At 40.9% G+C, this 27,991-nt stretch overlaps 2 protein-coding genes and 1 long non-coding RNA gene across 10 annotated transcripts in view; 2 read left to right on the plus strand and 1 right to left on the minus strand.

The window, feature by feature from the left end:
- Positions 1-25,757, plus strand: part of CDC37L1 (cell division cycle 37 like 1) — a 40,174-nt gene extending 14,417 nt beyond the window's left edge. For 3 of the 5 annotated variants that reach the window (XM_045580170.1, XM_045580168.1, XM_045580169.1), the window contains 2 exons: positions 1,444-1,608; positions 25,597-25,757. In XM_045580170.1, coding sequence (XP_045436126.1) covers positions 1,444-1,608; positions 25,597-25,755 — 324 coding nt within the window. In that variant the 3' untranslated portion in view covers positions 25,756-25,757. Of the gene's footprint in view, positions 1-1,443; positions 1,609-5,983; positions 7,639-16,852; positions 17,158-25,596 lie in introns of those variants that run through there. The other 2 variants (XM_036433957.2, XM_036433956.2) reach the window with 2 other exon arrangements.
- Positions 64-27,946, minus strand: AK3 (adenylate kinase 3). 4 transcript variants are annotated; one of them, XM_045580172.1, is made up of 6 exons: positions 27,690-27,940; positions 19,392-19,511; positions 18,204-18,376; positions 16,929-17,047; positions 13,937-14,076; positions 64-823 (listed from the first exon to the last, which is right to left on the minus strand). In XM_045580172.1, exons 1-5 carry the CDS (start codon positions 27,838-27,840, stop codon positions 13,956-13,958), a joined length of 684 nt encoding a protein of 227 aa, XP_045436128.1. In that variant the 5' UTR covers positions 27,841-27,940; the 3' UTR covers positions 64-823; positions 13,937-13,955. The 4 variants fall into 4 exon arrangements, with proteins under 4 accessions (XP_045436128.1, XP_045436129.1, XP_045436127.1 ...); XM_045580171.1 differs by lacking the exon at positions 64-823 and adding an exon at positions 11,426-12,023; XM_045580173.1 differs by lacking the exons at positions 64-823; positions 13,937-14,076 and adding an exon at positions 11,032-11,053 and having other exon boundaries at positions 27,690-27,946.
- Positions 8,681-10,741, plus strand: LOC123652146. The gene is made up of 2 exons (XR_006741305.1): positions 8,681-9,238; positions 10,638-10,741. It is a non-coding gene; the product is annotated as an uncharacterized LOC123652146 (long non-coding RNA).
- Positions 27,947-27,991: the final 45 nt, after the last annotated feature.

Genomic DNA, 27,991 nt, shown 5'->3' on the forward strand with positions numbered 1-27,991 from the left:
CGACCTGGGACCCTTCAGTCCCCAGGCTGATGCTCTGTCCACTCAAGTCAGACGGGTTAGGGCGAGGCTTATTCTCTTTTACAAGTGAGGAAATTAGCATAGAATTAAGTAAGTCACCCATAGGTTACTTAATAAAACAAAAATCAGTCAAATCTCTCTAGATCTAAATTCCTACGTCTTAGGCATGCAGAAAGACCAGCAATTGTGTTACTTAATTCCTTTAATAGTTTGTTGCATAACTATTTCAGAAAGATTATTTTGGGGATATAATGACTAACATTCCATATGTCCACACAAATACCATATATTGGCCAAGGTGAAATGCTATAATATACTTAAATAGTTCTATTTGTAAAAAGATAGAATGGCAGTATAGAACATTTTCTGCATTATCTGTATAGCTATTGATACTGATAACTAATCCACAGGTTTTAATCTACTTATACAACATAAACTACATATTTTTAAAAATAGCATTACCCTGCTGGTTTGGCTCTGGTTAACCATCGATCCAGGAACTAAGAGGTTGCTGGTTCAATTCCTGGTCAGGGCATATATCCGCATTGTGGTCTCAATCCCCAAGAGGGGTGTGTGTAGGAGGCAGCCGATTGATGATATTCCTCTCTCACTGATGTTTCTCTCTCTCAATCTTTCTCTCTCTCTCTCTCTCTCTCTCTCTGAATAAAAATGAATTATTAAAAATAGCATTGCAGACAAATGGGCCCAGTGATATTAAGGAATAAGACTGACAAAATCTCTTCCACCACTTGAACTTAAAGCCTGTGTTCTGTTAGTGTAGAATTGGCACTGTGTCATTCTTGATCTGCTATGGAAACATTTATAAATGGAGGCTATTTCCAAAAGGATATTTTGTACTTGAATTTTGCTCATATTATACCTCAATAAACTCATTGTACTTATCTCTTTCTATAATGTCAGGGGAAAAGGTACTTGCTTAACTAAAACACTAAAATATTTTCATAATTCAATTCTCTATTGAGTCTTACTTGGTTTTCATAACTTTTACAGATAAGGAATATAGAATCAGAGAATCACTAGAGACAGGTAATAGTGTCCCCTTATTATTTGGTGGAGAATTATAAGATTTTAAAAAGTATTCTTTGATTGTTGCTTGGCAATGGGAAGAGGAGGAGAATATGAGAAGATAAATTAGGACTATTTTGAATCTTGTCAAGAATTCAGATAAATCAAGGGGGGGAGAGTCTACTTTCTTTTTTTATATTTGTGTATCTTTAAAGAGTGATCATTTGTTTTATAAAACAATAAGTTTTCACAAATCTAACAGGAAACTTGGTGGTTTCTACATTTAAACTATTCACCTCATCTCTACTTCCTCTATTTCATACCTAATATATGCTTGTTAGAATTTACTGTGTGGTCTAGAAGTCTTCAAAAACAGTCTTTATGTTCTGTGTTTTCTAGGCCGAGGAAGAAGGTTATTTTGAAGCATTCAAAAATGAACTTGAAGCTTTCAAGTCAAGAGTCAGACTTTATTCTCAATCACCAAGTTTTCAACCTATGACAGTTCAGAATCATGTTCTCCATTCTGGTGTTGGATCTATAGGTTTATTAGAATCCTTACCACAGGTAAGTTGGAAAAGCAAATGTTTATTTATAAATGTATAGTTCACATAATTTTTGTTCTTTTGAACTACTCTTACATGAAATACTAGGGGCCCAGTGCACAAAATTCATGCACTGGGGTGGGAGGATGTCCCTCAGCCCAGCCTGCATCGTCTCCAATCTGGGACCCCTCGAGTGATGTCCAACTGCCCGTTTAGACCTGATGGTATTGGGCCTAAACGGGCAGTCAGACAACCCTCTCACAATCCATGATTGCTGCTCCCAACCCCTCACCTGCCTGCCTGCCTGATTGCCCCTAACCGCTTTTTCCTGCCAACCTAATCACTCCATAACCACTCCTCTGCCAGCCTGATGGACACCTAACTGCTCCCCTTCTGGCCCGATTGCCCTTAACTGCCCTCCCCAACCTTGTCACCCCCAACTGCCCTCCCTTGCTGGCCTGGTCACCCCCAACTGCCCTCCCTTGCAAGCCTGGTAACCCTCAACTGGCCTCCCCTAGAGGCCTGGCCTCCCACAACTGCCCTCCCCTGCTGGCCATCTTGTGGCAGCCCCCTTGTATCCACATGGGGCTGGCCATCTTTGACCACATGTGGGTGACCATCTTGTGTGTTGGAGTCATGGTCAATTTGCATATTAGGTTTCTATTATATAGGATAGTTGTGGCTATTTAAAATTTTTTTTATTGATTTCAGATGAAGAGAGATAAAAACATCAATGATGAGAATCATTGGTCGGCTGCCTCCTACACGCCTCCTACTGGAGATTGAGCCCACAACCTGGGCATTGTGTCCTGATTGGGAATCGATTTGTGACCTCCTGGTACAAAGGTTGCCACTCAACCACTAAGCCACGCAGGCTGGGCTAGGTGTGACCATTCTAAAATTCTTACGTTAAAAGAGAACACAGAGTTTCATTTCATGCCCTGTCTTGGCACTAAATCTCTTCTATTTCTTAGGTATTTAAAGAGACACCAAATTCTACTCTTTTAAAATAAAAGAGATGAGTTGTGCAAGTGTTAGCTATTGATAATTCTTAAGGGCAATTGTTAGTTATTTATCATTTCAATCATAAACTTCTTAAGATAGCTTAAGGAACATTTTTTTCTGAGTAGATCTGTACTGTTTAAGAATTTATTAAAGTGAATTAGCTTCAAAGCATGAGTTTATTTAGTATTGCTAATTGTTGGTGTTGCCTGCCAGGTGTAACATCTTTAATCCACATTAACATAGTTTATGCTAAACTGTTCTTTCTGATAATATAAGCCACCTGTTTGAGCTTCTTTGAAGTTTGCTGTTAGATCAACCATGTCACTAACATTTATGTCAAAAAGAAGAGGGGGTTAGACTACCGATCTGCCTAGGATTGTGATTTTAAATTATCATTAGAAAGTTGATGCCCATTTTGACTTTAGTAGGATTTTAATTTAGCTCAGTAATCTCTCATTTGCAAAATTTTAAGACCAGCTTTAGCTTAAAGTTTGGTCTGTTGCCTACACAATGAAAAGGAAGTTTTCATTCAGAAGACAATGTGAGGAAAGCCCTGTGTTTATTTTTAAATTTCATAAAGCAGGAATTGAGATTTTTCAATGTCTTGATCTTATGTCTCTATAATTTTGCCATTTCAGTTGTCACTTGTATTGTAAGAGAAAGGGAAAATTAAGGAAAGCAATTGATCATATTTAAGTCAGCCAAAAATGTTATTCTGAGGGATGGGAATAATCAAAATATCTCTTATTGCTATTTAAATATAGTGATAATTTTCTCTTCATTTTCTTGAGTCCACAGGGAAATAGTCTTCCTAAGGTAATTTTATGACTAAGTCACTATCAAGTCCAATATAGAAACTTAAAATTAAGAAGTCACATAATGAATGTAAAGGAAAAATTTTTTTTGAAGGATATCATTGATTCTTACATAAGAAAGATATATGTTAAAATATCATAAGATATTATCAAAAAGTTGCTTCCAGTTTGAGAGTTCTTGTTCTATGTATCAAATAGCAACTAAGATCTGCCGCTAGGTATCCCTTACAGTAATTTTGACTGAGGACCTGGGCTTATACAATTTTGACAGTTTTGAATTGATGACATTACCAGGATTATTTAGATTTAATTCATCATGGTGGGAGAAGAGCATCCTAGTTTACTCCTTCTGAGGGAGAGAAGGGCTGGATAAGATTTCAGCTATTGTAGATGCATAGGACTATCAACTGGTGAGGGAAATATGATAAGATGAGAGGCAACCTGAGGGGCTAAGTTGTCAACTGAGAGAAGACTTGGAAGAAAAGCTTACCATAATAAAACCCCATTTTTATTATATCAGTTTATAGGTTGCAAAACACTATTATATGTTGTATCATTTAATGATCTCAAAAGCCCTATGATTCTTTTTCACTCATATTATAGATAAGTAAACTGTGGAGAATTAAGTAATTTGCCTGAATAAAATAAATGATGAAGCTAATATTCTAATCCTGGATTTCTATCCTCCTTCACCGCTTATTTATTTATACCATAACTGCTTGAATCATATATAAGAAATAGGAGAAGACAGTTATGTGCTCTTGGGAAGAACTGGTCAATGGGACAAGAAATAGTTGAGAATGTTACTAGATGAGAATATGGGGTAATCAGAGGAATTTAAGTATAGATTATGGTTAGGTGTATTTAAGTCTCTTCATGATGATGTGCAGTTCTTAGAAAGATGGGTTAGATGAATTCTGGAGAATCTTCTCAGCCAACTCTCAAGGAAAACTGGAGCCTGGTCTTAATAGAGACTTTTGTTCTGAAGAACTTTGGAATTAAATCTTGGCATTCTATTTCTGTAGAGAATGGGATAATGTAATGCAAGTATTAATAATTTTTATATAATTTAAATTTGGGTAACATTTTAGCTTTTAATTTCATTTTTTAGATTGACAACAATGTTGAGAAATAAGCCAAATATCATTATCATTAGTTTTGAGAAAACTAAAACAAGGCTTCTTAATAAAGACATATGTAATAATTAGTATTAGGCTTATCCTATATGCTAGCTTTTAATTCTATTAAGTTGTGATAAATTATTTTCTCTCTGAAGTTTGCATTATATTAAGTGGTAGAGGCAAAGCTGGGGTCCAATGTTTAGTGTTCCACACCTCAGTCAGTTATTAGGGCCATTTCCTTCATATAGACCTGATTGAGTATAATCCAATTTCTGGCTAGCTTTTTTACTTTTAAAGTTAAAAAAAAAATCACAAAGTGTTATTTATATATGTAATTTTTAACATCTATTTTTATTGATTTCAAAGAGGAAGGGAGAAGGAGAGAGAAATGGAAACTCAATGATGAGAGAGAATCATTGATAGGCTGCCTCCTGCACGCCCCCTACTGGGGATCGAGCCCACAACCCTGGCATGTGCCCTTGACCAGTGTCAAACACAGGACCCTTCATTCCGCAGGCTGACACTCTATCTATTGAGCCAAACCAGCTAAGGCAAAGTATTGTATTTTTATTTAGAGAGGTTTGAGACATGTATCCCCTATTTGGACTATTTTCCTTGCTGGTGTTTATTAAATGAAATCAATGAAACTAGGTGATAGGTAGTAAAACTCTTAAATTGCTGGCAGTATTCAGAACAATTGAGTAAAGAAAATCGAATTCTTGAGGAAGACTTATCTAAACTCCTAGATCATAGTGCTTTAACACTCAGTGGTTTCATTTTTGCATGCATTGAATAAGGTTTTCTGTTCCTAGTTTTAGAAATGGACAAATAGAACATTTATGAGTTGTTATTGTGTTTACAAAATAACTAAAATCTAAATTAAACTCTTCTTTTACACTCAGTTTTTAAAATACAGGTCTGAGTACTTTTCAGAAGAGTAAAGATTTCTCACTTGAGTTTGTTTTAACCTTTGAGAAACCAAATTAAACTCTAAAGATAGCTATAATTTTTACTCAGTATATAGGTTTTTCCTAATTCAAGTGTTGTATTTTTAGTATTTACTGTTCTAATTAGATAATAATCTTCAAAATACATTTCTGATTTAAAGTCATTTATATTTTAAATTTTCAATAGCTACATATAATTACAAGGAAGATGTAGCCTTGTATAATTAAATAATTAAAGTTACATAGTTTTATTAAAAGAAAAAAAGTATTTTTTACATTTGTATTTTTCACATACATCTTTTTGTCCTTATCACATCTCTTTGGGTTAAGTGGTAATAGTTTATTTTTCTTTATCTTGGGTTTCAACCTAAGTCTGACTTCAAAGTCTTTCTTCTTGCCCACTCTCCTACGCTACAGAGAAAACAGAACGTGAAGCAGAATATGTATGTGCATATACTGGCATAAACTAGTTATCATCCATTGTTTCTTCTCTATACTTTTCTTTTCAGAATCCAGATTATCTTCCGTATTCTATCAATACAGCTCTCTGCAGTTTAAACTCAGTGGTACATAAAGAAGATGATGAATCCAAAATGATGGACACTGTATAACTTGGTTAAGACTGCTGAGGCCAAGTACTATTTTGTTATAAAAAAGGAAGAACTTGGCTATTTTCTTGACACTTTTATGGGTGCTGCACTTTATTTTTGTTCGGTTTTTGATGGGAGGGGAAAAGAGTACTGAAATGTTTTGTAAAAATTTTTTTTATGCGCTGCTAGATTTTTTTGTTTTGGTTCTTTTTTCTGAAGAGAGGAGTGGTACCATATGTTGCAAGAGTCAAACTGGACTTTGTTTTTTTGCTACTAAATTTGCCTTTAATCTTATTGTTCTTAATTTTAGAATCAAAGTATGAAAATCTGCACAAATGCAATGTTTACAAGAACTGGTTGATTCTAGGAGGTATCTGCTACAGTCTCTTTTTACATGGATGTATACAAGCCCTACTCTACAAAAATGATTAAAGATAAAAATGTCCTTGTATCCTACTGCTAATTTAGCTGTCACATCTGGTGTTTCATCATATTAAAAGCAATAAGTCAGTAGTTGATAATCTACTTTACTAAATAAGTTGGGTGATACAAATTAAAACAGTCTTTCCCCTTAAAATAATAATACATTTGTATTTTTGGCACCATCAGTTAGATTTTTTGCTCTAATACCAAATTTATAGACAATAAATTAACCCCTTAAGTATTTTCAAAACTGTATTCCTTAGGAGTTGATTTTACCCTTTGACTTTTTTAATAGTAAGGGATTTAGTGATTTAAAAAGTGAAAAAGCTAATATAGAGGGGGTTTTTTGTTTTGTTTTTTAATAAAAGCAACTTCAAGCTCACTCTTAATTTCTTTACTTGACATAGTCTGGGATCTCTCAGGGAGCAAGTTTTTAAAAAATATTAATGGCCTATAAGAACAAACAGGAAGAATCTGATTTTTTAAATTGGGTTTATTGTTCGTTTCACTCTGATGTATGTAGCCAAGGACTTTTTTAAAAGTCAAGAGAAAGCTTGTAGAGCTAACTGCCTTGAGCTGCCAACTATTTACTTCTACAAATTTGGTATTCCTTGTGGATAATGATGGCTTTTACTGCATTTGTCATTTCTCTCTAGCTCAGTTACCATAGAATGCTGCTGAGTTTTACTACTTCCAATATAATTCACTTCAAATATAAGAGGATATTTGATGATTCATTTTATTTGGAATTAGATGACAGTGCTAATTATGCTATCATTATGTGAGGATTAATCTTCTGACATAGGAACATGAGCTTTGATTTGTATTGGGTATAGTCTTTGGTTCAATCCCATTGAGACTACCCGTAGTAGCAAACATTTGGAAGATGACTGAGATTAGGTATACATGTCTCAACTTGTAAAACCAAATATTGCTAAGGGACACATATGATGATCAGACTTGTAACCATGGCCTCATTTGCACCTTGTTTTTACTAACCGGGGTGATAAGGCACTTAGTATCCATAGAAATGGACTGGAATTATTGAATCATACTTATGTAACATCACAGTCTTACCCGTTTTCCGAATAAAACTCTTTTGTGCTTTTGATATAAAGATATGCTCTATAATAAAATGTTTGATTAACTTATATGGTAGTATTCATCAGCCTATACATTTTTATTTTATTTTATTTTATTTTATTTTATTTTATTTTATTTTATTTTATTTTTACCAATGACCTAGTTACAGAGCTTTTTGTTTTGTATTGTTTTCCTGTACTGGAGCAACTTCTTATTTTTCCCTTCCTATCAAATAGAGAATAATGTACACAGGAGTAACATCCTCAGTTTCACAGAAATGATACTTTCTGTTCCTCAACTTCACTTTCCCCCTTCACTTGCCTATAAACATCCAAATTATTTTGAATTTCATTTTGCCTTTTTTAAGTTCGAGGTAATGATTAAACTAGAAGAGATATTATCAAAGTACTGAGTAAACAATGCTTCAAGGGTTTTTTGTTTTCTAAAACAGGTATTGAAGAGCTTTTTAAAAGTTATATCTATTTTTAACTTGCAAAGGGTACTGTGTTCTATGTTTTGAATATAAAGGTATGATTGGATTTATTTTAGAAGCCACTGACTGATGCCATGATTTGCACTTAAAAACTATAATTTTTACATATTGAACAGTAAATTGACATTTGTTTCTTCTTTCTTTAGTACTAAGAACTCCTGTTAAGAGAAATGTTGTCTTTTCTGTTTCTTAATAGTAAGAGTATAGGAAACAAAGGGATCGTATTTCAGGTTGGACAGTTTTCTCTTGACACAAACCATGGAAAGTGCAAAAATGAGTGAAATATCTTTGACATCAAAATATCCATCAAGCCCTAGCCAGTTTGGCTTACTGGATAGAGCGTCAGCCTGCAGGCTGAAGAGTCCCAGGTTCAGTTCTGGTCAAGGGCACATGCCCGGGTTGTGGGCTCCATTCCCAGTAGGGGGCGTGCAGGAGGCAGCTAATCAATGACTCATTATTGATGTTTGTATTTCTCTGTCACTCTCCCTTTTCTCTTTGAAATCAATAAAAATATATTTTTTAAAAAACATCCATCAAGACCCTAGACAGGTAGGCTCAGTGGATAGAGTGTAGAGTCCCAGGTTCAGTTCTGGTCAAGGGCACATGTTCAGGTTGCGGGCTGGATCCCCAGTAGGGGGCATGCAGGAGGCAGCTGATCCATGATTCATTGTTGATATTTTTACCTTTCCCTCCCTTTGCTCTGAAATCAATAAAGAGATATTTTAAAAAATCTATCCATCAAGGATTCTTGTTTCAATTGATAAAATTAATATTCTAATAAAATGTTTTTAAAATAAAATAGCTATCACTCCATTTATTCCCTGTTAACTCATTTTATCAATGGTAGTGGAAATAATGCTGATTTAAAATTATTCTCTAGGAGAGACAGATGGGTAACATTTTCATCCAATTAAACCATTAGTATCCAATTGTATCATTAATGGGTTCTTTCAAGTTTTGCCTCATTAGTTTATGATCTATACCTTTAGGAAAATCTTCCAGATTAGCATTCCTATTGCTCTTTTAAAAGGGAATTAACATGCTGCCCAAAGAACATGAATCTAGTAAATAGATTTTCTTACAGAATAAAAAATTGATTGTAGGTTTAGACCAAGTGATCCTGAAGTTATTAATCTTGAAAAAATAAAAATGTCAATTTACTGTTCTCAAAGTCAGTCATGCATCTCGGTTCTTAAATTGATGTGGGATAGAAATGGCCAAGACCAGTTTGGCTCAATGGATAGAGCGTCGGCTTGGGGACTGAAGGGACCCGGATTCGATTCCGGTCAAGGGCATGTACCTTGGTTGCGGGCACATCCCCAGTAGGGGGTGTGCAGGAGGCAGCTGATCGATGACTCTCTCTCTCATCGATGTTTCTAGCTTTCTATCTTTCTCCCTTCCTCTCTGTACAAAATCAATAAAATATATTTAAAAAAAAAATGAACTTGGCTGGGTTTTAGCTATGCTTTTTCTTTTTTGGTAGGAGGAAGAGCTTTTAAATTTTGCCTCTATATCATACATGTTTTATTAAATTCTATGCATCCATTTCCCATCTATAATGGACATGTATGTACTGTTTCACAGGTCAGAAGTATTTGCGCTACATAAGCTAGTGGAAGGATACAAAGATGAATTAAAGTTGATTAAAATTGCTTACCATCTGATATGTCACAACCATTCTCATAAGTCTTAATTAGACTTGAAGTTAGATCTTTTCTAAATAGCAAAATAAAAATTCCTAGATCTTTTGTTTCTTTTAGCCATCTTATGATCATTACTCTGAATTCCTGCTCTGGTAGGTTGCTTGCCTCTAACTCGTTTACTTCCTTTTCTGGTGGTGCCTGCTTTTCTTTCATGTGCGGGCTATTTCTTTGTCTGCCCATGGCCTCTCTTTTCAGGATGTCTGATGTGGTTTTCTTTCTCCTTTCCGTGGGTGATTGAAGAACTCCCTTGAATCCACCGATTGGGATGTCACAGCTGCTCGATGGTCCCCTCTGCTGTGGGTTCTCCAGGCCTCAGAGAAGGTCCTTTTTTATTGGTGAGATGGCGCAGCCTTCCCTCTGAGCCCGTAGCTCCGGGGAGGTCTCCGCCGCCGCCCGCCGCAGCGCTGGCTGCTTGGTCAGGAAATCCTGTCCAGAGGACCCTTACCTCCTTTTAGAGTTCTGCCACCCCTTAGCTTGCCAATCTATACTCCCTGAGCGACTCTTAGAAGCCGATTCTATCTGTTCTGGGACCAGGCTCAGAACAAGTCCCTCTGATCCACATGTGTCAAACACAAGGCCCGCGGGCCAAATCCGTCCCGCCAGGCCTTGCAATGTGGCCCGCACCGCGCTGTCATCACTGCACTCCGCTGCGTTTCCATCACAATGACAGTTTATGACTGTTCAGTAAACCATTCGGCCCGCGATTTAGGCTGGATTTTAGATTTTGGCCCCTTCTCTGATTGAGTTCGACACCCCTACGGATCGGTTGCCATCTTGTCTCTCCTGATCTCTATTCTTTTTTAATGCTCCTTTTGTGTGTTTTTAAACAGCATGATTCTTCGTGCTGCTTGCTTTTCAAACATTTATTTAGAGTCCTTTGGCGAAATATGACACATCGCCAGATTGATTTACACTTCGGTAAAATCCTTCCAAAGTGCAGTGTGGCATGACAGATTAACTTTACTTGATATATATGTGTGTGTGTGTGTGTGTGTGTGTGTGTGTGTGTGTATCTTTTTTATTGATTTTAGGGAAGAAGGGAGAGAGAGAGACATAGAAACATCAACAATGAGAGATCAATCTGCTGCCGCCTGCATGCCCCCCACTGGGGGTGGGGCCTGCAACCCAGGCATGTGCCCTGGCTGGGAATTGAACCGTGCATGACCTCTTGGTTCACAGGTCAATGCTCAGCTACTGAGCAACACCAGTGGGGCTAGAGAGCTTTCTTTTTAAGAAAAGGGAGATTGAGTTATGAACACTACAAAATATATCAGCTTTTCTCAAAAGCTTTATGCACAGCTAGACTTTATTTTGAATGGATTTAAACATTTTTAAATTGTAACTGCCAAAATCAAAATCTTGGATTGTGAAGACAAGAAAGCTGTTTCTGCAGTTTACTAGTGTCTGGGAATATTTTCTTTTGTCAATGAAAAGACACAACTTATAAATATGTTTTAAAATACAAATTTAGCCCAGCTGGTGTGGCTCAGTGGTTGAGCATCAATCTGTGAAACAGGAGGTCACTGTTCGATTCCCAGTCAGGGCAGTTGCCTCCGTTATGGGCTTGATTCCCAGAAGGGGTTGTACAGGAGGCAGCCAAGAATGATTCTCATCTTTGATGTTTCTATCTCTCCCTCTTCCTCTATGAAATATGTTTCAAAAAATACAAATTTATTCTTGCTAATAGTAGCAAGTATTACAACAGTTTAATTTGAGGTCTGTAATTAGCATGATTTGTTTTTAACAGGTAAGCTTTGCCACAATGAGTATCCAAATACTTTACTGGAATGCCATTATGAATAGCTGTGTGTGTGTTGGGGGGCGGGGGGGGAGATGTTAGCTGTGGGCTGGGGTTTAGGAATTTAAGCAAGTATTTAACCCATTTCAAATGGAATTGAGGAATAAATTTTCTGATGTATTAACTGCCAATATTCATTTCCCACAACATACTTGGCTTATATAAGTTGCACCAAAATAACTGTGGTACTCCAGAAAATAGGGTAATGGAGTTAAATACAGTTCTCATTATCCTTTAAGACATAGTAGCCTCTAATAATGGCATTCAGCTCCAAACATTTCCATATAGTACATAAATCATGTCATTACAGCATCATTTTTTTAGCAGATGCGATCCTCAGCAATGATAATCTTCATCAGAACTGTCTACCTCACGGACCACCAGTGGTCTGCGGATCCACCTGGTGGTGACTGCTGGTCTATGATATTAACTCAGCATAAAACAAGTTCTTTTTGTTTGCTTTAATAAAGAAAAAAACAATAATGCAAGTGTTTTATATAAAATAAAATAATGGCTCTATGTGCAAAACTTTGGGTTTGGTATTTTGGGAGGAGGGAGGGAACGGTGATAGGGAAGAAGAGTCCTTTATTTCATAACCATGTTCTTCTGCCTGTTTTTTATTCCAAATCTCCTAAGGGTGTCAAGAAGGCCAGTATGACTGTAGTTCTTTATAGCATGAGGCAAAGTATAACATGAAATGAAAGCAGCCTGTGTACTGTTTTAAGAGTTATTAGAAACCACTCACTAATTCAGAAGCCAGCGAGTCATCAGGGCATGAGAACAGTAGGTGGGAAGGAGTGGGCGCTGTGAACTACCAAAGACAAAGTGATACCCACAGTTCTAAACTGGAACTGTGTTCTATGCCTTAATACCAACGTATTCCTGGTAAACTGGTGATAATTCATAAGTTTAATAGCCCACATTTTTTTAGAAAGCACATAATAGTAACATTCAAATAAGACATTATAGAAAGTTTTACAGAGAACAGATTGTTTGCTGTAATCCTTTTAAAAAGCCTTGGTCCATTTTGAAAGATCAAATTGAGTTTTTAAAAAAATCAAAAGAAAGGAAAAGTTTTATCCTCCCCATAAAATACATAAGAACCACTAATTGGCAGTTGAATTTTAAGTGCCTAGAATAAAACATCATATTTTCTGTTAATAACAGCTTGTACAAGGACTTGTTTCATTTGATTTGGCACCAAGCAAAGTCAGAATACATTGAAGATACTGCTCCACTCCTCCTACCAGACCACAGTACATACACGCATGCATCCTTGTGGCCCCCGTAAGGAATCACATTTTTTATTTAGAACAGCTGCTTAGGTGACATTCATCAGCAAAGTTCTTTACCCTTAAAATAGGATAGCAGGGAATGTTAGGAATAAACTCCTTCAACAAACTCAGTTAGTTCCTTGTCCTGGCATTCCTTTCATTGCCATACCAGTTAATTATGATTGCTACATCTGTCAAGGGAATTTCCCCCAGACGAACGTGATCTGTTTCCCAATGACAGCGCATGCTTGCTTTACCTAGTGCCATGGGTGTGGGTTTTTTATTTAAAAAAAAAATTTTTTTCCTACTTGAATGTTACTCATCAAGGCAGATCAGACATTTTGATTAAAAAGAGAAACTGGCAAGTAGGTCCAAAAGCACATCTCTTAACCAAAGTAATATCTGAAAACATAGGTCTTTACATTTTCCTTTGTAAATTCAACTCCAGTCTTTCTGCAGGACTTAAGTCAATTCCTCATATAAATACTTTCCTATATGCTAACTGATATATTTTTATAGCAAATTGAAAATTCTGAGTAACCTTGAAGGTACATTTACAACAAAGTAAGTACAACATATATGGCTAGTTTATAAATCTCTTCATGTAGAGGCAGCAGTGAATTTGCATCCTGCAACTAATCTATAAATCCAGTTGCTTTTTTTCTGGGATTTTATAAGACACAGTGTACCACGGAGCTAGGTATGGCTTTTCTGGCATCACTCTAAGCAAAAGCCTCTGATGAGACTTTTCCCAAGTGACATGGAATTTTTTTTCTTTACTTTTCCAGAAAAATAAGGAAATGTTATTAACCACTTAATCTCTGAACAAAAGTTAGAGTGCAACCAGTTGCTCTTTTAGTTATGCTCTAAAAGACTTTTCAAAAGTTTTATTAGACATATTTGATGTTTTAAAATTGCACACCTATCGAAGATAACTGGATAAAACATACTAGATGATGTCAAAAGACAAATCTTAGAATCTGACTCATTTGGCACATCTTAATTTCCAGAATAAAATCAGTAGAAATGAACTAACAAAATTTCTGAAGAATTCATATATGTCTGAGTCTTAGGACAAGGAGCTTCTGCTCATCTTACTAGTTACACCGGCTTTTCCTCAAGGAGTAACAGATGACTTCTGGTTTATTTGTGGCAGTTTTGTTTGTAGGAAGGCATATACATGGGGCCAGATCTTGTTGGTTTCAGTTCCTGAGAATGTTTCCAACACTCCTTTTTTCCTAAAGGTGACAAAACAAAAAAAACACAAGTCTGAGTCTTCCTCAAAAACTTTTTCAAAGTGATTCTTAAAAGACTAGAAGCCCAGTGCAGGAATTCATGCATGGGTGGGGTCCAGCTGGCCTGGCCCAATCAGCTGCGAGGTTGACCAGCCAACCCTAACCCCATTCGGGTGGGGAGGGCCAGCCAGGGGGACGGGCCGGGGGTGGTTGGCTGGCCGGCTGTACCTCCTGGTCAAACTCCCAATAGAGGGGACAATTTGCATATTAGCCTTTTTTTATATAAGACTCGTAGCCCATCACATGATATCGTGCGCTGTAGGCTGCCCGCTGCTTCCAAGGGTGCTGGCGGAATACAATGCACCAATGGGAGTCACACAGCTTCCATGGGAGGCGGAAGCGAGCTGCCAGCACCCATGGGAGCTGGGTGAGAGTTGTGCTGCTTCCGCAGGAGGCGAGAGGAAGCCTTGTTGCTTCCATGGGGGTCGGGAGGGAGCTGTGTGGCTACTGTGAGAGGAGGGCCCTCCATCTCCTCTCCGGGTCTATACTCAGCCACAGAGGCTGCAGGCTAGCCCCCCGTCCCTGACTGTGTCCACTCTGGCTCCGGGCACGGCAAGGAAGGAAGCAAGCATTCCGCCAGGCCACTCATGCTCTCAGCGGCCACCCTCCGCCCCACAGGACTGGGGGACTCTGGCGAGGCTGAGAGAACTGGGCGCCGCCATATTTTGTTACAGAGTGACAGTTAATTTGCATATTACCCTTTTATTAGATAGGATGATAATGTTGATGTAGGGTCTCCATAAGTAAAAGTCTGCATGATCACGAAAGAGAGGCATTTGGCTGGGCATTGGAAAACCTGGGTTTTGGTTTCAGTGGTGTCCTCTGGCTTACGGAAACGGTCACAAGATTCTGGTGGGATTGTCCCCACTTCCCAGCTTCACGGGGGGACATGATGAGCTCATCAGTACCCACTCTAGGACTTCTGTTGGCCAAGAGGCTCTCTTCTGCTGGGGTAGCTGAACTGGCAGGAGGTTAAGTGCGGTAAGCAGGAGCTGAGGGACTTAGGCAAGGAGAGCCCACCTGAGTTTGTGCCAACACAGGAAAATGGCGCCGAGAGTGAGGAGCCCAAGCCCACTGAACAAGCTGGACCCAGCATTCACCTCTGGACATTTTAGTTACAGGACCAATACATTTCCCTTTTGCTGATGTGAATTAGGTCCATGATTGGAATAAGCACATTTTATGATAAATGTTATTTACCCAGCTCTCTGCTTCACCCCCAGACAGAAAGTGAGAGTTTCTTGGGTTTGGGCAGGGTAAATGATAGCTAGCACTGAGTGATTTAATAGTGCCAGGGCTGCCATAAGTCTTTATGTGGATTCTCTCACTTAATTCCCTTAATGACCCTATAAAGGAGGTACTATTTAATATGCCCTGATTTTACAAATGAAAAAATTGTGGCATAGAGGTTGAATCCCTTGCCCAGGGCCCCAGTACTGGCCATCTGCAGAGCCAGCCTCATTACACAAATCACAAAATTACTGTAACAGCTACTGTAGAAAGTGGATCGCCAACTCCCTTATAATTTAAACCTCCAGAAATATCTATTAAAACAATTTGCAGACTATTATTTTAGTTTCACTGCATACTTTCCCTATTATAACAATAACAACTGATCATTATAAAATGCTGCGTGTCAGAAATAATTCTGAGAGTTAGACATGTGAACTCAATCTTTCAACCTCTATTCGCACCCCCATTCTGCAGAGAAGAAAACAGGTTAAGACCAAGATAATAAAGGAGGAGCTGGGATTTGAACTTAGTCTGGCTCCAGAGTCTGTGCCCTAAACACAACACTGTTCTGTCCTGACAACTGTGTCATTGTTCAGTAAGTGAATGAATAAAAGGAGTGGGGACGGAAAGGAAACTGGATTGTTTCTTAGCCTGAGTTAAATATTATTTAGTATAGATACCATATTCTGTTGTGGGCAAACAAAACTACGTTACAAATATAAGCTTTTAGCCAGGCCTGTGTGGGTCAGTGGTTGAGCATCAACCTATGAAACAAACGGTTTGATTCCCAGTCAGGGCACATGCCTGGGTTCTGGGCTCAAGCCCCAGTGTGGGGCATGCAGGAGACAGCCAATTGATGATTCACTCTTATCACTGATGTTTCTGTCTCTCCCTCTCTCTTCCTTTCTGAAATCAATAAACACATATTAAAAAAAGAAAAAAGAAAAAAAGAATATAAGCTTTTAAAGATGATTAACCAAATAAATGATCTGAGAATTGGTTGCCACTTGAGTTTTCTGTCCTATAAGCTTAGGAAGTGGATCTTATTAGGGTTGCTTCCCCAGCATTCATTCCAGTCCTCCCTCCACCAGACAGCAGAATCTGGGTGAGACGGACCCACTCCCAGCTCCAGGTGTGGACCAGTCACTCCCACCCCAGTGACTGCTTTAGGGATGGGCAGAAATCTCTGCCTCCATCAGTTTTTGCAGAGCATTCTCTGACCACAGTGGCTGTTCCCATAGGTTCAGTCTGTGTGACACTCAGGGCTTGTGTTCGCTGGGAAAAGGTGACCCCTCAGCCCTGCAGGAAAAGGCTGTTCCTGACACCTGTCCAAGTCGATACAAAGCTGAGAATGGCAAAACGAATCAAACTGAAGCATGACGGAAGCCCAGCCTACCATCTGGACTTCTCTATTACACATGCTAACGCACTGCCTTTATGGTCTAATTCAATTTGAACTGGATCTTCTGATGTTTTAACATTTTAGCTGTAAAGCTATGGATGATGGAAAACTGCCTTAGTGCTTGACGCTGCAGAGAAGTTCTGAAAAGCAACAGACTCACTGGTAGTATTCCAGGACTGGCTCTGTCTGAGCTTCGTAAGCCTTCAGCCTCTTGGCCACCGTCTCCGGTTTATCGTCCTCCCGCTGCACGAGGGGCTCCCCGGTCAGGTCGTCGAGGCCCTGCATGGGAGTCAGGGCACGCTGCTGTCAAACATTCTTATAAGCAGTTACAGGATTTTTAAAACAGATTTCTTATCTACGCAAACACCAAGCACACAAATGTACTTTTAGCCGAAACCGATTTAGTTCAGTGGATAGAGCGTCTGCCTGCGGACTGAAAGGTCCCAGGTTCGATTCTGGTCAAGGGCATGTACCTTGGTTGCGGGCATATCCCCAGTAGGGGGTGTGTAAGAGGCAGCTGATCAATGATTCTCTCTCATCAATGTTTCTAACTCTATCCCTCTTTCTTCCTCTCTGTAAAAAAACAATAAAATATATATTTTTTAAATGTACTTTTAAATAAACAGAATAAAATCCAAACCCAGATCATTGCAGCACAGAGCCATGTCAGTCCTTAGAGTTAAAAGGTTTTCTAAGCAGCCTCAAAATCATTTCATGTCGTGGATGAAAAAGGGGTCTTGCAAAAAGTACCCTCGCAGGGTGACCCGATCATAAACTCCTAACTGGGCAGGTCACAGTGGGTAGTCATGCCCTAGGCATATAACTTCTTTAGGAAAAAGTTTATCTTTGCCTTAAGTAAGCCCTGTCCATTGTTTCTGAGCATCTAGGTGACACACCTTTGCAATGACTCAGATCCCTGATAGCCACCCTCAAAAGAGCATATAATCTTGTTAACCATCCTATAATCCAATCCCCACCTTCTTATCATCTTCCTGATGTTCCCTCCTTAATTCCAAATGCTTGAAAGAAGCTGTCCCCTGCGATTCTGGGGAGCATTTTTCTCAGTCTGTTGGGATCTTGTTTCCAGGCGTATCCTGTTTGTGTCGATTTTTATAGAAATTCTCTATAGGTTTGGGCGTTCTTATGTTGACCTAAATAAGCCAAGGTGTCGCTAAATCCTATGGCCCCAACTCCAAACACAGCCCCTGACACAGAGGAGAAAATCAATAAATGCTTTCGAAGGAATAACAAACCCCTGTCACTCCTGGGACACCTCCACTAACAAACTGAGTGGACCAGACAAGGACCACACCAGAACCTGAGGCTGTACCCTTAGGAGTTTGGGGCAGGAAGGGTTTTCCAAGGTCATAAAACCTCTGCCTGTGAGAGCAAGGGGACTGCTCTGTGGAAGGCCAGTTCTATCACAACTACTCACCACACGTTTGGGAGGGTTGAAATCGATGTTGTAGACTCGGCCGCTGTTTGCATGAATCCAGCGAGCTGTGAGGCGCTGCTTAATGATCTCAAAGGGCACCTTCAGATTAATCACGGTGTCTATTTTATAAACTTTATCCAGGGCTTCTGCCTGAGGAAGAGTCCTTGGGAAACCTTTACACACACACACACACACACACACACACACACACACACGTGAAGAAAGGGAGGGAAGAAAGGGAGGGAAGGGAGGGAAGAAGGAAGAGAATTAATGAACGTTGAGCAATCTGAACAGAAGCAGTAACACCAGCCAAGCAGGTCACAGCTGTAGGGCAACTGTGATAACTTCGTGTGTTGACTTGATTGGGCCACAGGGCGCCCAGCTATTTGGTTAAACATTGTTTTGGGTGTGTCTGTGAGAAAGCTTTGGATGAGAGTAACATGTAAATCAGTAGGCTGAGTAAGGAAGATTCTTCTCCCTAAGGTGGATGGGCCTCATCTAATCCACTGAGGGTCTGGATAGAACACAGGGCTGACCCTCACCCTGGATCAAGGGGAGCACCATCTGCCGTGGAGCTGGGACGTGGGTTTTCTTCTGCCTTCTGACTCACACTGGCACAGGTCCTCCTGGGGCTCCATCCTGCTGGCCTTCAGACTGAAAGCCCCCCTGCACCCCCAGCTTACCAGCTCACCCTGAGACTTGTCAGCCTCTGTGATCATGTGTGCCCATTGCTCACAATCTCTCTCGTTCCTCCCTCTCTCTCTCGCTCTCTCTCTCTCTCTCTCTCTCTCTCTCTCTCTCTCTCTCCTTCCTTCCCTCCCTCTCTCTCTCCCCTCCACCCCCTAAAAATCAACCCATGCAGCCACACCTCTGCCAGTTTACAGTTGATTTTAAGTCACCCTCCAGGTTTCCTGTGTGGTAATCCTCCTTGCCATAAAATATTCTCAAAAGAGGGTTAGGAACTAAGGTCACATCTGCAGGGGCCTTAGGAATCATGCAGTCCACAGCCCTCCCACGCGGATGAAGAAGCAGGCCCAGAGAAGGCGACTGGCCCAGGCCTCAGGGCGAGCACTGGCGGAACTCGGGCTCTCTGCCCACCATCCATGAGGGCTCTGCAGCCCAGGAAATGCTCGTTCTGCCGCCCACACTCATGCTGGGCCGCTGAAATGCTCGTGACACATCACTTACCATCCAATAGCCAGTTGTACTGGGTGAGGTTTTTCAGCTCATTCAAGGCCAGCCGAGTCATGATATCATCGGGGATGAGCTTCCCTTGTTCAATGAAAGTCTTGGCTAACACACCAATTTCTACAGCAGAATGAGGGGGGAAAGCAAATCAGCAACGATCACATAAGTGAAAAGACAACCCACTGAATGGAAGAGCGTTTTTATCGGGTCTAGTAATAATTAATGTCGTTTTAAACATTCGTTTAAAATCTTGCTTGGCATTGACTTGTATTGATATAATCTTCAAACACGTGGTATCTACAGAACGTGTGAAGTGCAACTAACAAGTTTTGCTTGAAAAAGTTTGTGTTTGGTTTGGTTTTTGTTGCAAAACTAGGGCTAAGAAGATGGCGGATGAAGAGCATATTCGGCACTGCATGCTTTACGAGTTCCAATTAGTAAGAAAAGCAAGTGAGGCTGCAAAAAACATCTGTAGTGTCTTGGTCAAGATGCAGTTAGCGCCAGAAAATGCCAGCGTTGGTTTGAGAAATTTTGCGAGGGAAATTTTTCTTTAGATGACAAGAGTGGTCCAGGCCGTGTGTCCAATTTTGATCAAGAAGCTCTTCAAGCTCTTTTGGTGCAAAATCCTCAAATTACCCAACAAGAGCTTGCGACAACTTTAAATTGTTCACAAAAAACAATTTCCATCAATTGCGTGCACTTGGCAAAGTCCAAAAGTTTGGAAAATGGGTTCCTCATGAGTTGACCGACAACAACCGTAATCAAAGAGCCACAATTTGCAGTTCGCTCCTCTCTCGTCAAAACCGTTTGCCGTTTTTAGAGCAAATTGTTACCGGAGATGAAGAATGGGTGCTGTATGTTAATTTGAAAAGGCGGCCTCAATGGTTGGACAAAAATGAGGCTCCGCAGCCCACGCCAAAACCTGACTTGCATGCGAAAAAAGTGATGTTGTGTGTTTGGTGGAATTTTAAAGGAATTCTTCATTATGAACTTTTACCATCTAACCAAACCATTACAAGTGCAGTGTATAGTGCCCAATTGGAAAGGTTAGCCCAAGCTTTAAGAGAAAAAGAACCCGCGCTGATTAATCAGAAGGGTGTAATTCTTCACCACGATAACGCACGACCACATACTGCAAGAATCACTGCTGAAAAACTGCGCCAGTTGGAATGGGAAGTTCTCCCTCAACCTGCATATTCTCCTGATATTGCCCCTTCCAATTACCATTTATTTCATTCTTTGCAAAACTTTCTTCTTGGAAAAAAATTTAATAATGAAGAATGCCTCAAAAATGCATTGACCGAATTTTTTGCATCAAAGTCACAAGAATTTTACAACAGAGGGATTAAAATGCTTCCTGAGTGTTGGGCACAAGTAGTAGAAAACAACAGCAACTATATTGTTGATTAAATTTTGTTGTATTGTTTAAATACGATTTAAAAAAGTATTAGAAAACGACATTAATTATTACTAGACCTAATATAAACATGGATCTGATAAAGAACTTGTATCTAGAATACCTAAAGAACTCTTACACCATAGCCCAGTGGCCATTTTTAATTCTACATCTCCTTTTAAAGTTTGGTCATTCTTATAATATTATCCAAACCAACCACATCTCATGTCTGAATTTGTTTGGAAAAATAAATAAATAGGCAATTTGTTTGGTTAGCCATGGAGAACAAAGGAGGGCCTGGCCAGCCTGTGAATAGCAGTTGCTTTTTACATGTGCCAAGGGCTACAGAGAATTAGCCTGGTTCCTGCCAAAATTACTTTTAGCAAGTACATAAAAGTTTATTTTTAAAACATGTCAAAAGAGCCCTAGATAGTTTGGCTCCGTGGATAAGAGCGTCGGCCTGTGGGCTAACGGGTCCCAGGTTTGATTCCAGTCAAGGGCACATGCCTAGGTTGTGGGCTCCATCCCCAGTAGGGGGCATGCAGGAGGCAGCCAGTCAGTGATTCTCATCATTGATGTTTCTCTCTCTCCCTCTCCCTTCCTCTCTGAAATCAATAAAAGTATATGTTAAAGGTGAAAAAACATGTCTAAAGAAAACAAAACTCTCAGAATGACAGGGAATGAGACAAATGATAAGTTTACACCCTGTCAAAGATTTACACAAACCTTTCTCAAATAATAAAGACTCAAGTCAACATAGTGGTTCCCTCTGGGGAAAGGAAGGAGATATGACTGTAGAGTTAGAGTGGGAGGCCCCAAAGTGCTGTTTTTCTGCCTGGGGTAAATGGGCTTTCATTTTATTCTTCTAACCATGCATAACAAGTGTAATGCCCTCATGCCTGAGATATTTCACAAGATTATCTACACCAATAAAAGAGAAATATGCAAATTGACTGTACCTCTACAACACCCACCAGACAATCAGGAGTGAGTATGCAAATTAACCCAATAAAGATGGCGGGTTAAATTTGCATACACAGACATGGAGCGAAGACTGAAGGCTCCAGCCCAAGTGAAGACTGAAGATGACTGAAGAGGCTTGGCTTCTCTGCTGCGGCTGGAGTGGAGAAGCCTGGCCTCACTGCAGCCGGAGCGGAGAAGCCTGGCCTCGAGGCGTGGCTTTTCCGTTGTGGCCAGAGTGAAGGCCTGGGTCCCAGGTGCCGGAGGAAAACCGGTGCCGGCAGCCAGGGGAAGGAAGGCCAATGGTCTTAGGTAAATCACATTTACATTATGATTCATAAACAGTAGCAAAATTACAGTTATGAAGTAGCAACGGAAATAATCTTATGGTTGGGGATTCACCACAACATGAGGATCAGTTGTGGTGACCCCCAATTAAAAGGGTCGCAGCATTAGGAAGGTTAAGAACCACTGACCTAGAGAGAGCTCCCATCCCAGTTCTATACTCCTCCCCGCTTCCCAGTCTGCTTCAGGATAGGAATGCAACTCAAGAACTGTGTGAAGGCCCTGGGTCCGGCTTGAATGTCTCTCCCCCTCCCTTCTCCCCACCGTGTCCACCAAACACACAAGCCATGCCCCTCGCAGGGAGCTCTGCATCCCCTGGGTCCGCTTAGCCTCTGCGTATGCCTGTCTCTTCTCTGCTGCCTGGTAAGTTCTTCCCATCCTTCAAGATACACCCTTACAGGGACTTTCAATGCGAACCTCCAACCTCGTACACAGCCGGAAGTTCCTCCTTTGGACTTCCATGGGGCAGACTTGTCTCCACTGGAGCACTATCACGCTGCTGCTGAAACGAGCTGTTTATGTATTATTATGGATCACACTGTGCCCCTCTCGGTCCATATGTGGCAACCCTAACCTCCAATGTAGCTGTATTTAGAGGGGGCGTCTAAGGAAACAATTAAGGTTAAATGCGTTCCTGAATGCGGGGCTTTCACCCGATCTGACTGCTGTCTTTACAAGAAGAGGAAGAGACACCCAGAAAGGATGCAGCAGAGGAAAAGTCACACGAGGACACAGCGAGAAGGCAGCCCTTCGCAAGCCACGAAGGAAGTCTACCCCAGGAACTAACCCCGTCAGCACTTTGATCTTGGACGTCCAGCCTCCACAACTATGAGGAAATACATTTCTGTTGCCGAAGCCATCTCGTCGATAGTATTCTCTTATGGCAAACTGAGAAGACACACGGACACTTGTCTCCCATGCCTACATTCCAATTGTGAGCATCCCCAAGCATCTTCTCAGTGCGGCCTCGGGTTTGACATGCTTGAAGTGAAATATACTTGTCTCTGTTTCTCCAAGCACCTAGCATACATTAGGTGCTTGATGAATCCATAGACGGACAGATGGAGAAATGAGCTGCCTTGATGCCCAGGAATTCTAGCAAAAGCCTGCTTTCTTGGAGAATGCATTTTATCATCAGGTTCATCTTGTTAAAAAACGCTCTTTAAGCTATTTAAACAAACTTTAGTGCACCCACAAAATAACAGAAAGGGTTGAAACAATCCAGATGTCCGTAAATCAAAGGGTAAACAAAATGTATAATAGTATATCCATTCAACGGAATATTATTCAGCAATAAAAAGGAGTTAAGTATCAATACACATTACAACATAGTAAGCCTGGGAAACATGCTAAGTGGGGGAAAAAAATCATCCCACACATAAAAGAACATGTACTGTATGAGGCCATGTGCATGAAATGTTCGAGTAAGAAAATTGAGACAGAAAGTACATTAGTGTTGCCAGTGGCACAGGTTGGATGGGGTAAAGTGGGAATGGGAGTCACCGCTAAACAGTATGAGGTTTCTTTTGGGGATAATGAAAATGTTCTAAAAGAAAATTAAAATCCCCTGTAAGTTCACCACCCAGAAATAATTGTAATGAAACCTTTGCTGATTTTTCTTATATTATTTTCTTCTTTGCTGCATATATGTGTTTGCAGTTATGCTATATTCTAAATTATTGCTGATACCTTTTTTCTTCATTTATTGTGAGCATGTTCACACATCATTAAACAATCTTTAAAATATTTAGTTTCATCAAAATTGCACAATTATTGCCCTAGCCAGTGTGGCCCAGTGGTTAAAGCATCAAAGGGTCCCAGGTTCAGTTCTCGGTCAAGGGCATGGACCTGGGTTGCAGGTTCGATCACCAGTGAAGGCAACCAATCAATGTGTCTCTCCCATCTCTCTCTCTCTCTTTCTCTCTCTCTGCCTCCCTTCCTCCCTCTTACACTTTCTCTAAAAAAATCAATGGAAAAATAGCCTCAAGGAAGGATTAACAACAACAAAAAACGATTGCACAATTATTAATTTAAACATTTACCTGTTATCAGACATTTATGTTGTTAATCATTCTTTACTATAAAAAACTAGAGCCTGGTGCATGAAAATTCATGTACTGGATAGAGGGGGGAGGGTCCCTCAGCCCGGCCTGCCCCCTCTCACAGTCTGGGAGCCCTCAGGGGCAAGAGGCGACCGGGCGATCAACGGAAGGTGACGCCCCCATCACACCTCTGCTGCCGCCACTGCTGGCAGCACAAGCCTCAGCCAGCCCTGGTTACCTCAGCCTTGGGCGGCCCTGGGCGGCTGGGGGGCTGAGGGGACTGGGGGACTCCAGAGGCAGGTGTGTGGAGGGGCCTGGCCCGCCTGGGGGCAGGCCTGGCCTTGCTGGGTGCCTGCCACCCTGGCAGGGCTGAGAGGCGTGGCAGTCAAATAGCATATTCCCTCTTTATTAGGTAGGACACTATCATGACCATCCTTGCACATGAATATTTGGCAACATCTCTGCTATGTCCTTCAAGTAAATTCCCTAGTGTGGAATTTCTATAACTATGGTACCATCAAATACTGCTACATAGAGGTATGGCACTTTCCAAACGCCACTTCATGGGAGTATTTTTAAAACCCATGGCTGTATTGTATAGCTGAAGTTTAAAATCATCCCAGCAGATGTAAGACCTGGAAAACACGATGCAACAAGTGGACAGTAGCAAACCTGGAGTAGCTTATAGCTGTGCCCTGGAGTCAAGAAACTGGAGTTTGACCCTTAGACATTAGTCCTTTAAAGACGAGGGAACTGAGTTCAGGAGAGGTAAAAGAACTTGCTCAATAAAACATAGCAGTTACTGGGGACAAAGGTGAACACCCAGGTCTCTCGGGTGCCAATTAAATTACACTTTCCATGCAGCATTTACTACATTGAAATTCATGAGATAATTTTAGATAGAAAAAATATTGTCTCAAATAAAAATAAAATTCTAATTTAAAAACCAATAAAAATTTCATTTCAAAGTGTATTTAAAAAAATAACTGGTAAAACAAACCTTTAATTTATAAACATGATGGCTTATTAAATTAAAAGGCTGAGCCACTTTAAAGAATCAAACCAGCAACCTCTCAGTGCATGGAACCTGGCACTTAACCTTCTGAGCAACAGCAAAAGAGTATTTTTTTTTTTTTAATCAATTTCAGAGAGGAAGGAAGAGAGAGAGAGAAACATCAATGATAGAGAGAGAATCCATTGATTGGCTGTGCCCTGACCGGGAATGGAACCGTGACCTCCTGGTTCATAGGCTGACACCCAACCACTGAGCCACACCGCTGGGCCAAAGCAGTATTTTATTTTTTTAAATAAATGATAGCATCTCTCTTTTGTGTCTGGGAAATATCGAATCCATTCACAAATATTTATTGAGAATACGTTCTTGGTGCTGAGAAACAAAACACCTGTAATAATAATCTCAGGACACCTCCCTAAACTCCACTTTCTGTTTTCCTTGATAAAGAATTCCCTGAAAAGACTCCAGAGAAAACAGATGCCTGAGGTAAGCACATCTCTCCTAGTGATCCTCTCCTCCCTCCCTCTCGCCTCTCTCTTTATGTGGAGCCGGAAGGAGGACAGGAGGTGGGTCAGGGAGGTTAAGGACAAAGAACATTGTTTTTGAGTTTTAAAACGTTTACTTATTCGCTTTATTTCTTTTACCGTTTTGTGCTTTCACAAACTAACATATCCTTAGCTCCACTGAAGATGTTCTTTAACTGCACAGTTATGCGTCAATGCTGACTTATTTTTCAGCAAGTTGCTTAAGGATTCTCTTTACTCCTTTCCAACTGGGGGCAGTCCTGGAGACTGCTTATTGTTACATAACTACTTCAGAATGTTGCATCAAGAACACATAGGGAGCCAAGCAACTTAATAGTTTGAAGAAGTAGAATTAACTACAAAATACTGTATGACCTTTTTTTAAAAAAAGGGGAAAAAAAGAAAAAGAAAAAAGATCCATGTTAAGAAGAGAAAAATAAAAGTAGTAATTCACCAGCTGAACTGAAGTCCAAGACACAAACTAAAAACCCTGGAGTGGTTGTTTTTTTTTTTAATTTAAATGTCAGTATTTTGAAATAAACAAATTCCACTTAGAAATATTCTACATGTTCATCAATAGGGGAGCCATTAAATAAATTATAGTAGATTCCGCAAATAGATACTTAAAGGATGAAAGAGATGTCTATGTTGTCATGTGGAAAGATAATCCAGACATAAAATGATAACACACTGGTACAGAAAACATATATACTGAGTGGTCAGATTATTATGATCTCTGAGCGCATAATAATCTGTCCACTTGGTGTATTTCCTATATAATAAAAAGCTAGTATGCAAATTGTCCCTTCGACCAGGAGTTCGACCAGCAGGCAGGCTGGACAACCGCCCATGTCCCCTCCCCATGGCCAGGCTTCTGTCCTGTTTCTAATCCCTACCCCCCCCTCCCTTTTTTTTTTTAACCTTGTGCAGGCATTACTTCTGTAATTTATTTTTTAATATATTTGTATTGATTTCAGAGGGGAAGGGAGAGGGAGAAGGAGAGAGAAATATCAATGATGAGAGAGAATCAGTGATCTGCTGCCTCCTGCCCACGCCCCACTGGGGATGGAGCCCAGGGCCTGGGCATGTGCCCTTGACTATAACAGAATGGAAGCCAGGACCCTTCAGTCCCAAGGCCCACGTTCTACCCACTGAGCCAAACCAGCTAGGGCTGTAATTTTTTTTTTTTTTTTTTTTTTTTTTTAATGAGCTTCAAAATGAGTTCTATTTTGGAAAAGAAAGATCAGCACTTTGGAGGGGAAGGGAGGGGGGAACCCACTTCACCCCAATGTTGACTTTTGGAAAACAGCCTTCTTAAACTATAATTTACATAAAGTCGATTCATTGTCAAGTGTACAGTTTGTTGTTGTTTTTCACAGGATTTCGTGCTGAGTTATAAAAACTTTTTTGGCATGAGAACAAAACAACCTTTCAGATTACCACTCACATGAATAGCTTTTGTGCCTAAAAAAATCTCTGGGGGTATCCAAGATGTATGCCAACTGTGTGACTGCAATGAGGGCAAAGAGTGCTCTGCCTTCAGATTATGGGGCAAGGGTCAGAATCAGAAAAAAATCCCATTGAGTTAACCAAGAAAGAGAAGAGAAGAAGAGAGAGAAGAAGAGAGAGAAGAGAAGAGAAGAGAAGAGAAGAGAAGAGAAGAGAAGAGAAGAGAAGAGAAGAGAAGAGAAGAGAGAAGAGAAGACAGAAGGAAGGAGACGGAAGGAAGGAAGGAAGAAAGGAAGGGAGGGAGGGAGGAAGGAAGGAAGGTGTTTTAGACGCAAGGGCACGTGGAGAATAAGCCCCAGTTCGATGGACTCTTAGGAGCAGCTGCGACCCGGGCTGGACCTGCCTCCCAAAGGGTTCCCTTTGAACTTTTACTTCCCCCAACTTCTTCGTTCCTTCCCCCCTAGCCCGCCTGCAGCTGTCCACACGCTGCGCCCGCACGCGCACCCCCCCCCCCACCAGCCCCCCAAGATCCCACACCGGCCCAGGCCCCGCGCCCCGCGGCCCCACCTGTGCCTCGCAGCATGTTGCCGCGGAGCAGGTCCCCGCTGGAGAGGTGCTTGAGCTCGAAGTGCTGGGTGATGCGCGACGACACGGTGCCCTTGCCGGAGCCCGGCGCCCCCAGGATCACTGCGCGCAGCAGCCGCGCGGGCGCCCCCATGGCGCCGGGAGGGGACGGGCCCCCGATTGTCCGGCCCCGCGGCCCGCGGCGCTGACAGCACAACCAGCGGCGCGGCCCGGCGCTCCCGGAAGTGGCGGCGGGCACCGGGCGCCCCTCCCGCGGCCGGCCGGCCCCGCTGCGCCCGCCCCGC

Source organism: Pipistrellus kuhlii, unplaced genomic scaffold (assembly GCF_014108245.1).
Source record: "Pipistrellus kuhlii isolate mPipKuh1 unplaced genomic scaffold, mPipKuh1.p scaffold_m20_p_12, whole genome shotgun sequence".
NCBI classification, from domain to species: domain Eukaryota; kingdom Metazoa; phylum Chordata; class Mammalia; order Chiroptera; family Vespertilionidae; genus Pipistrellus; species Pipistrellus kuhlii.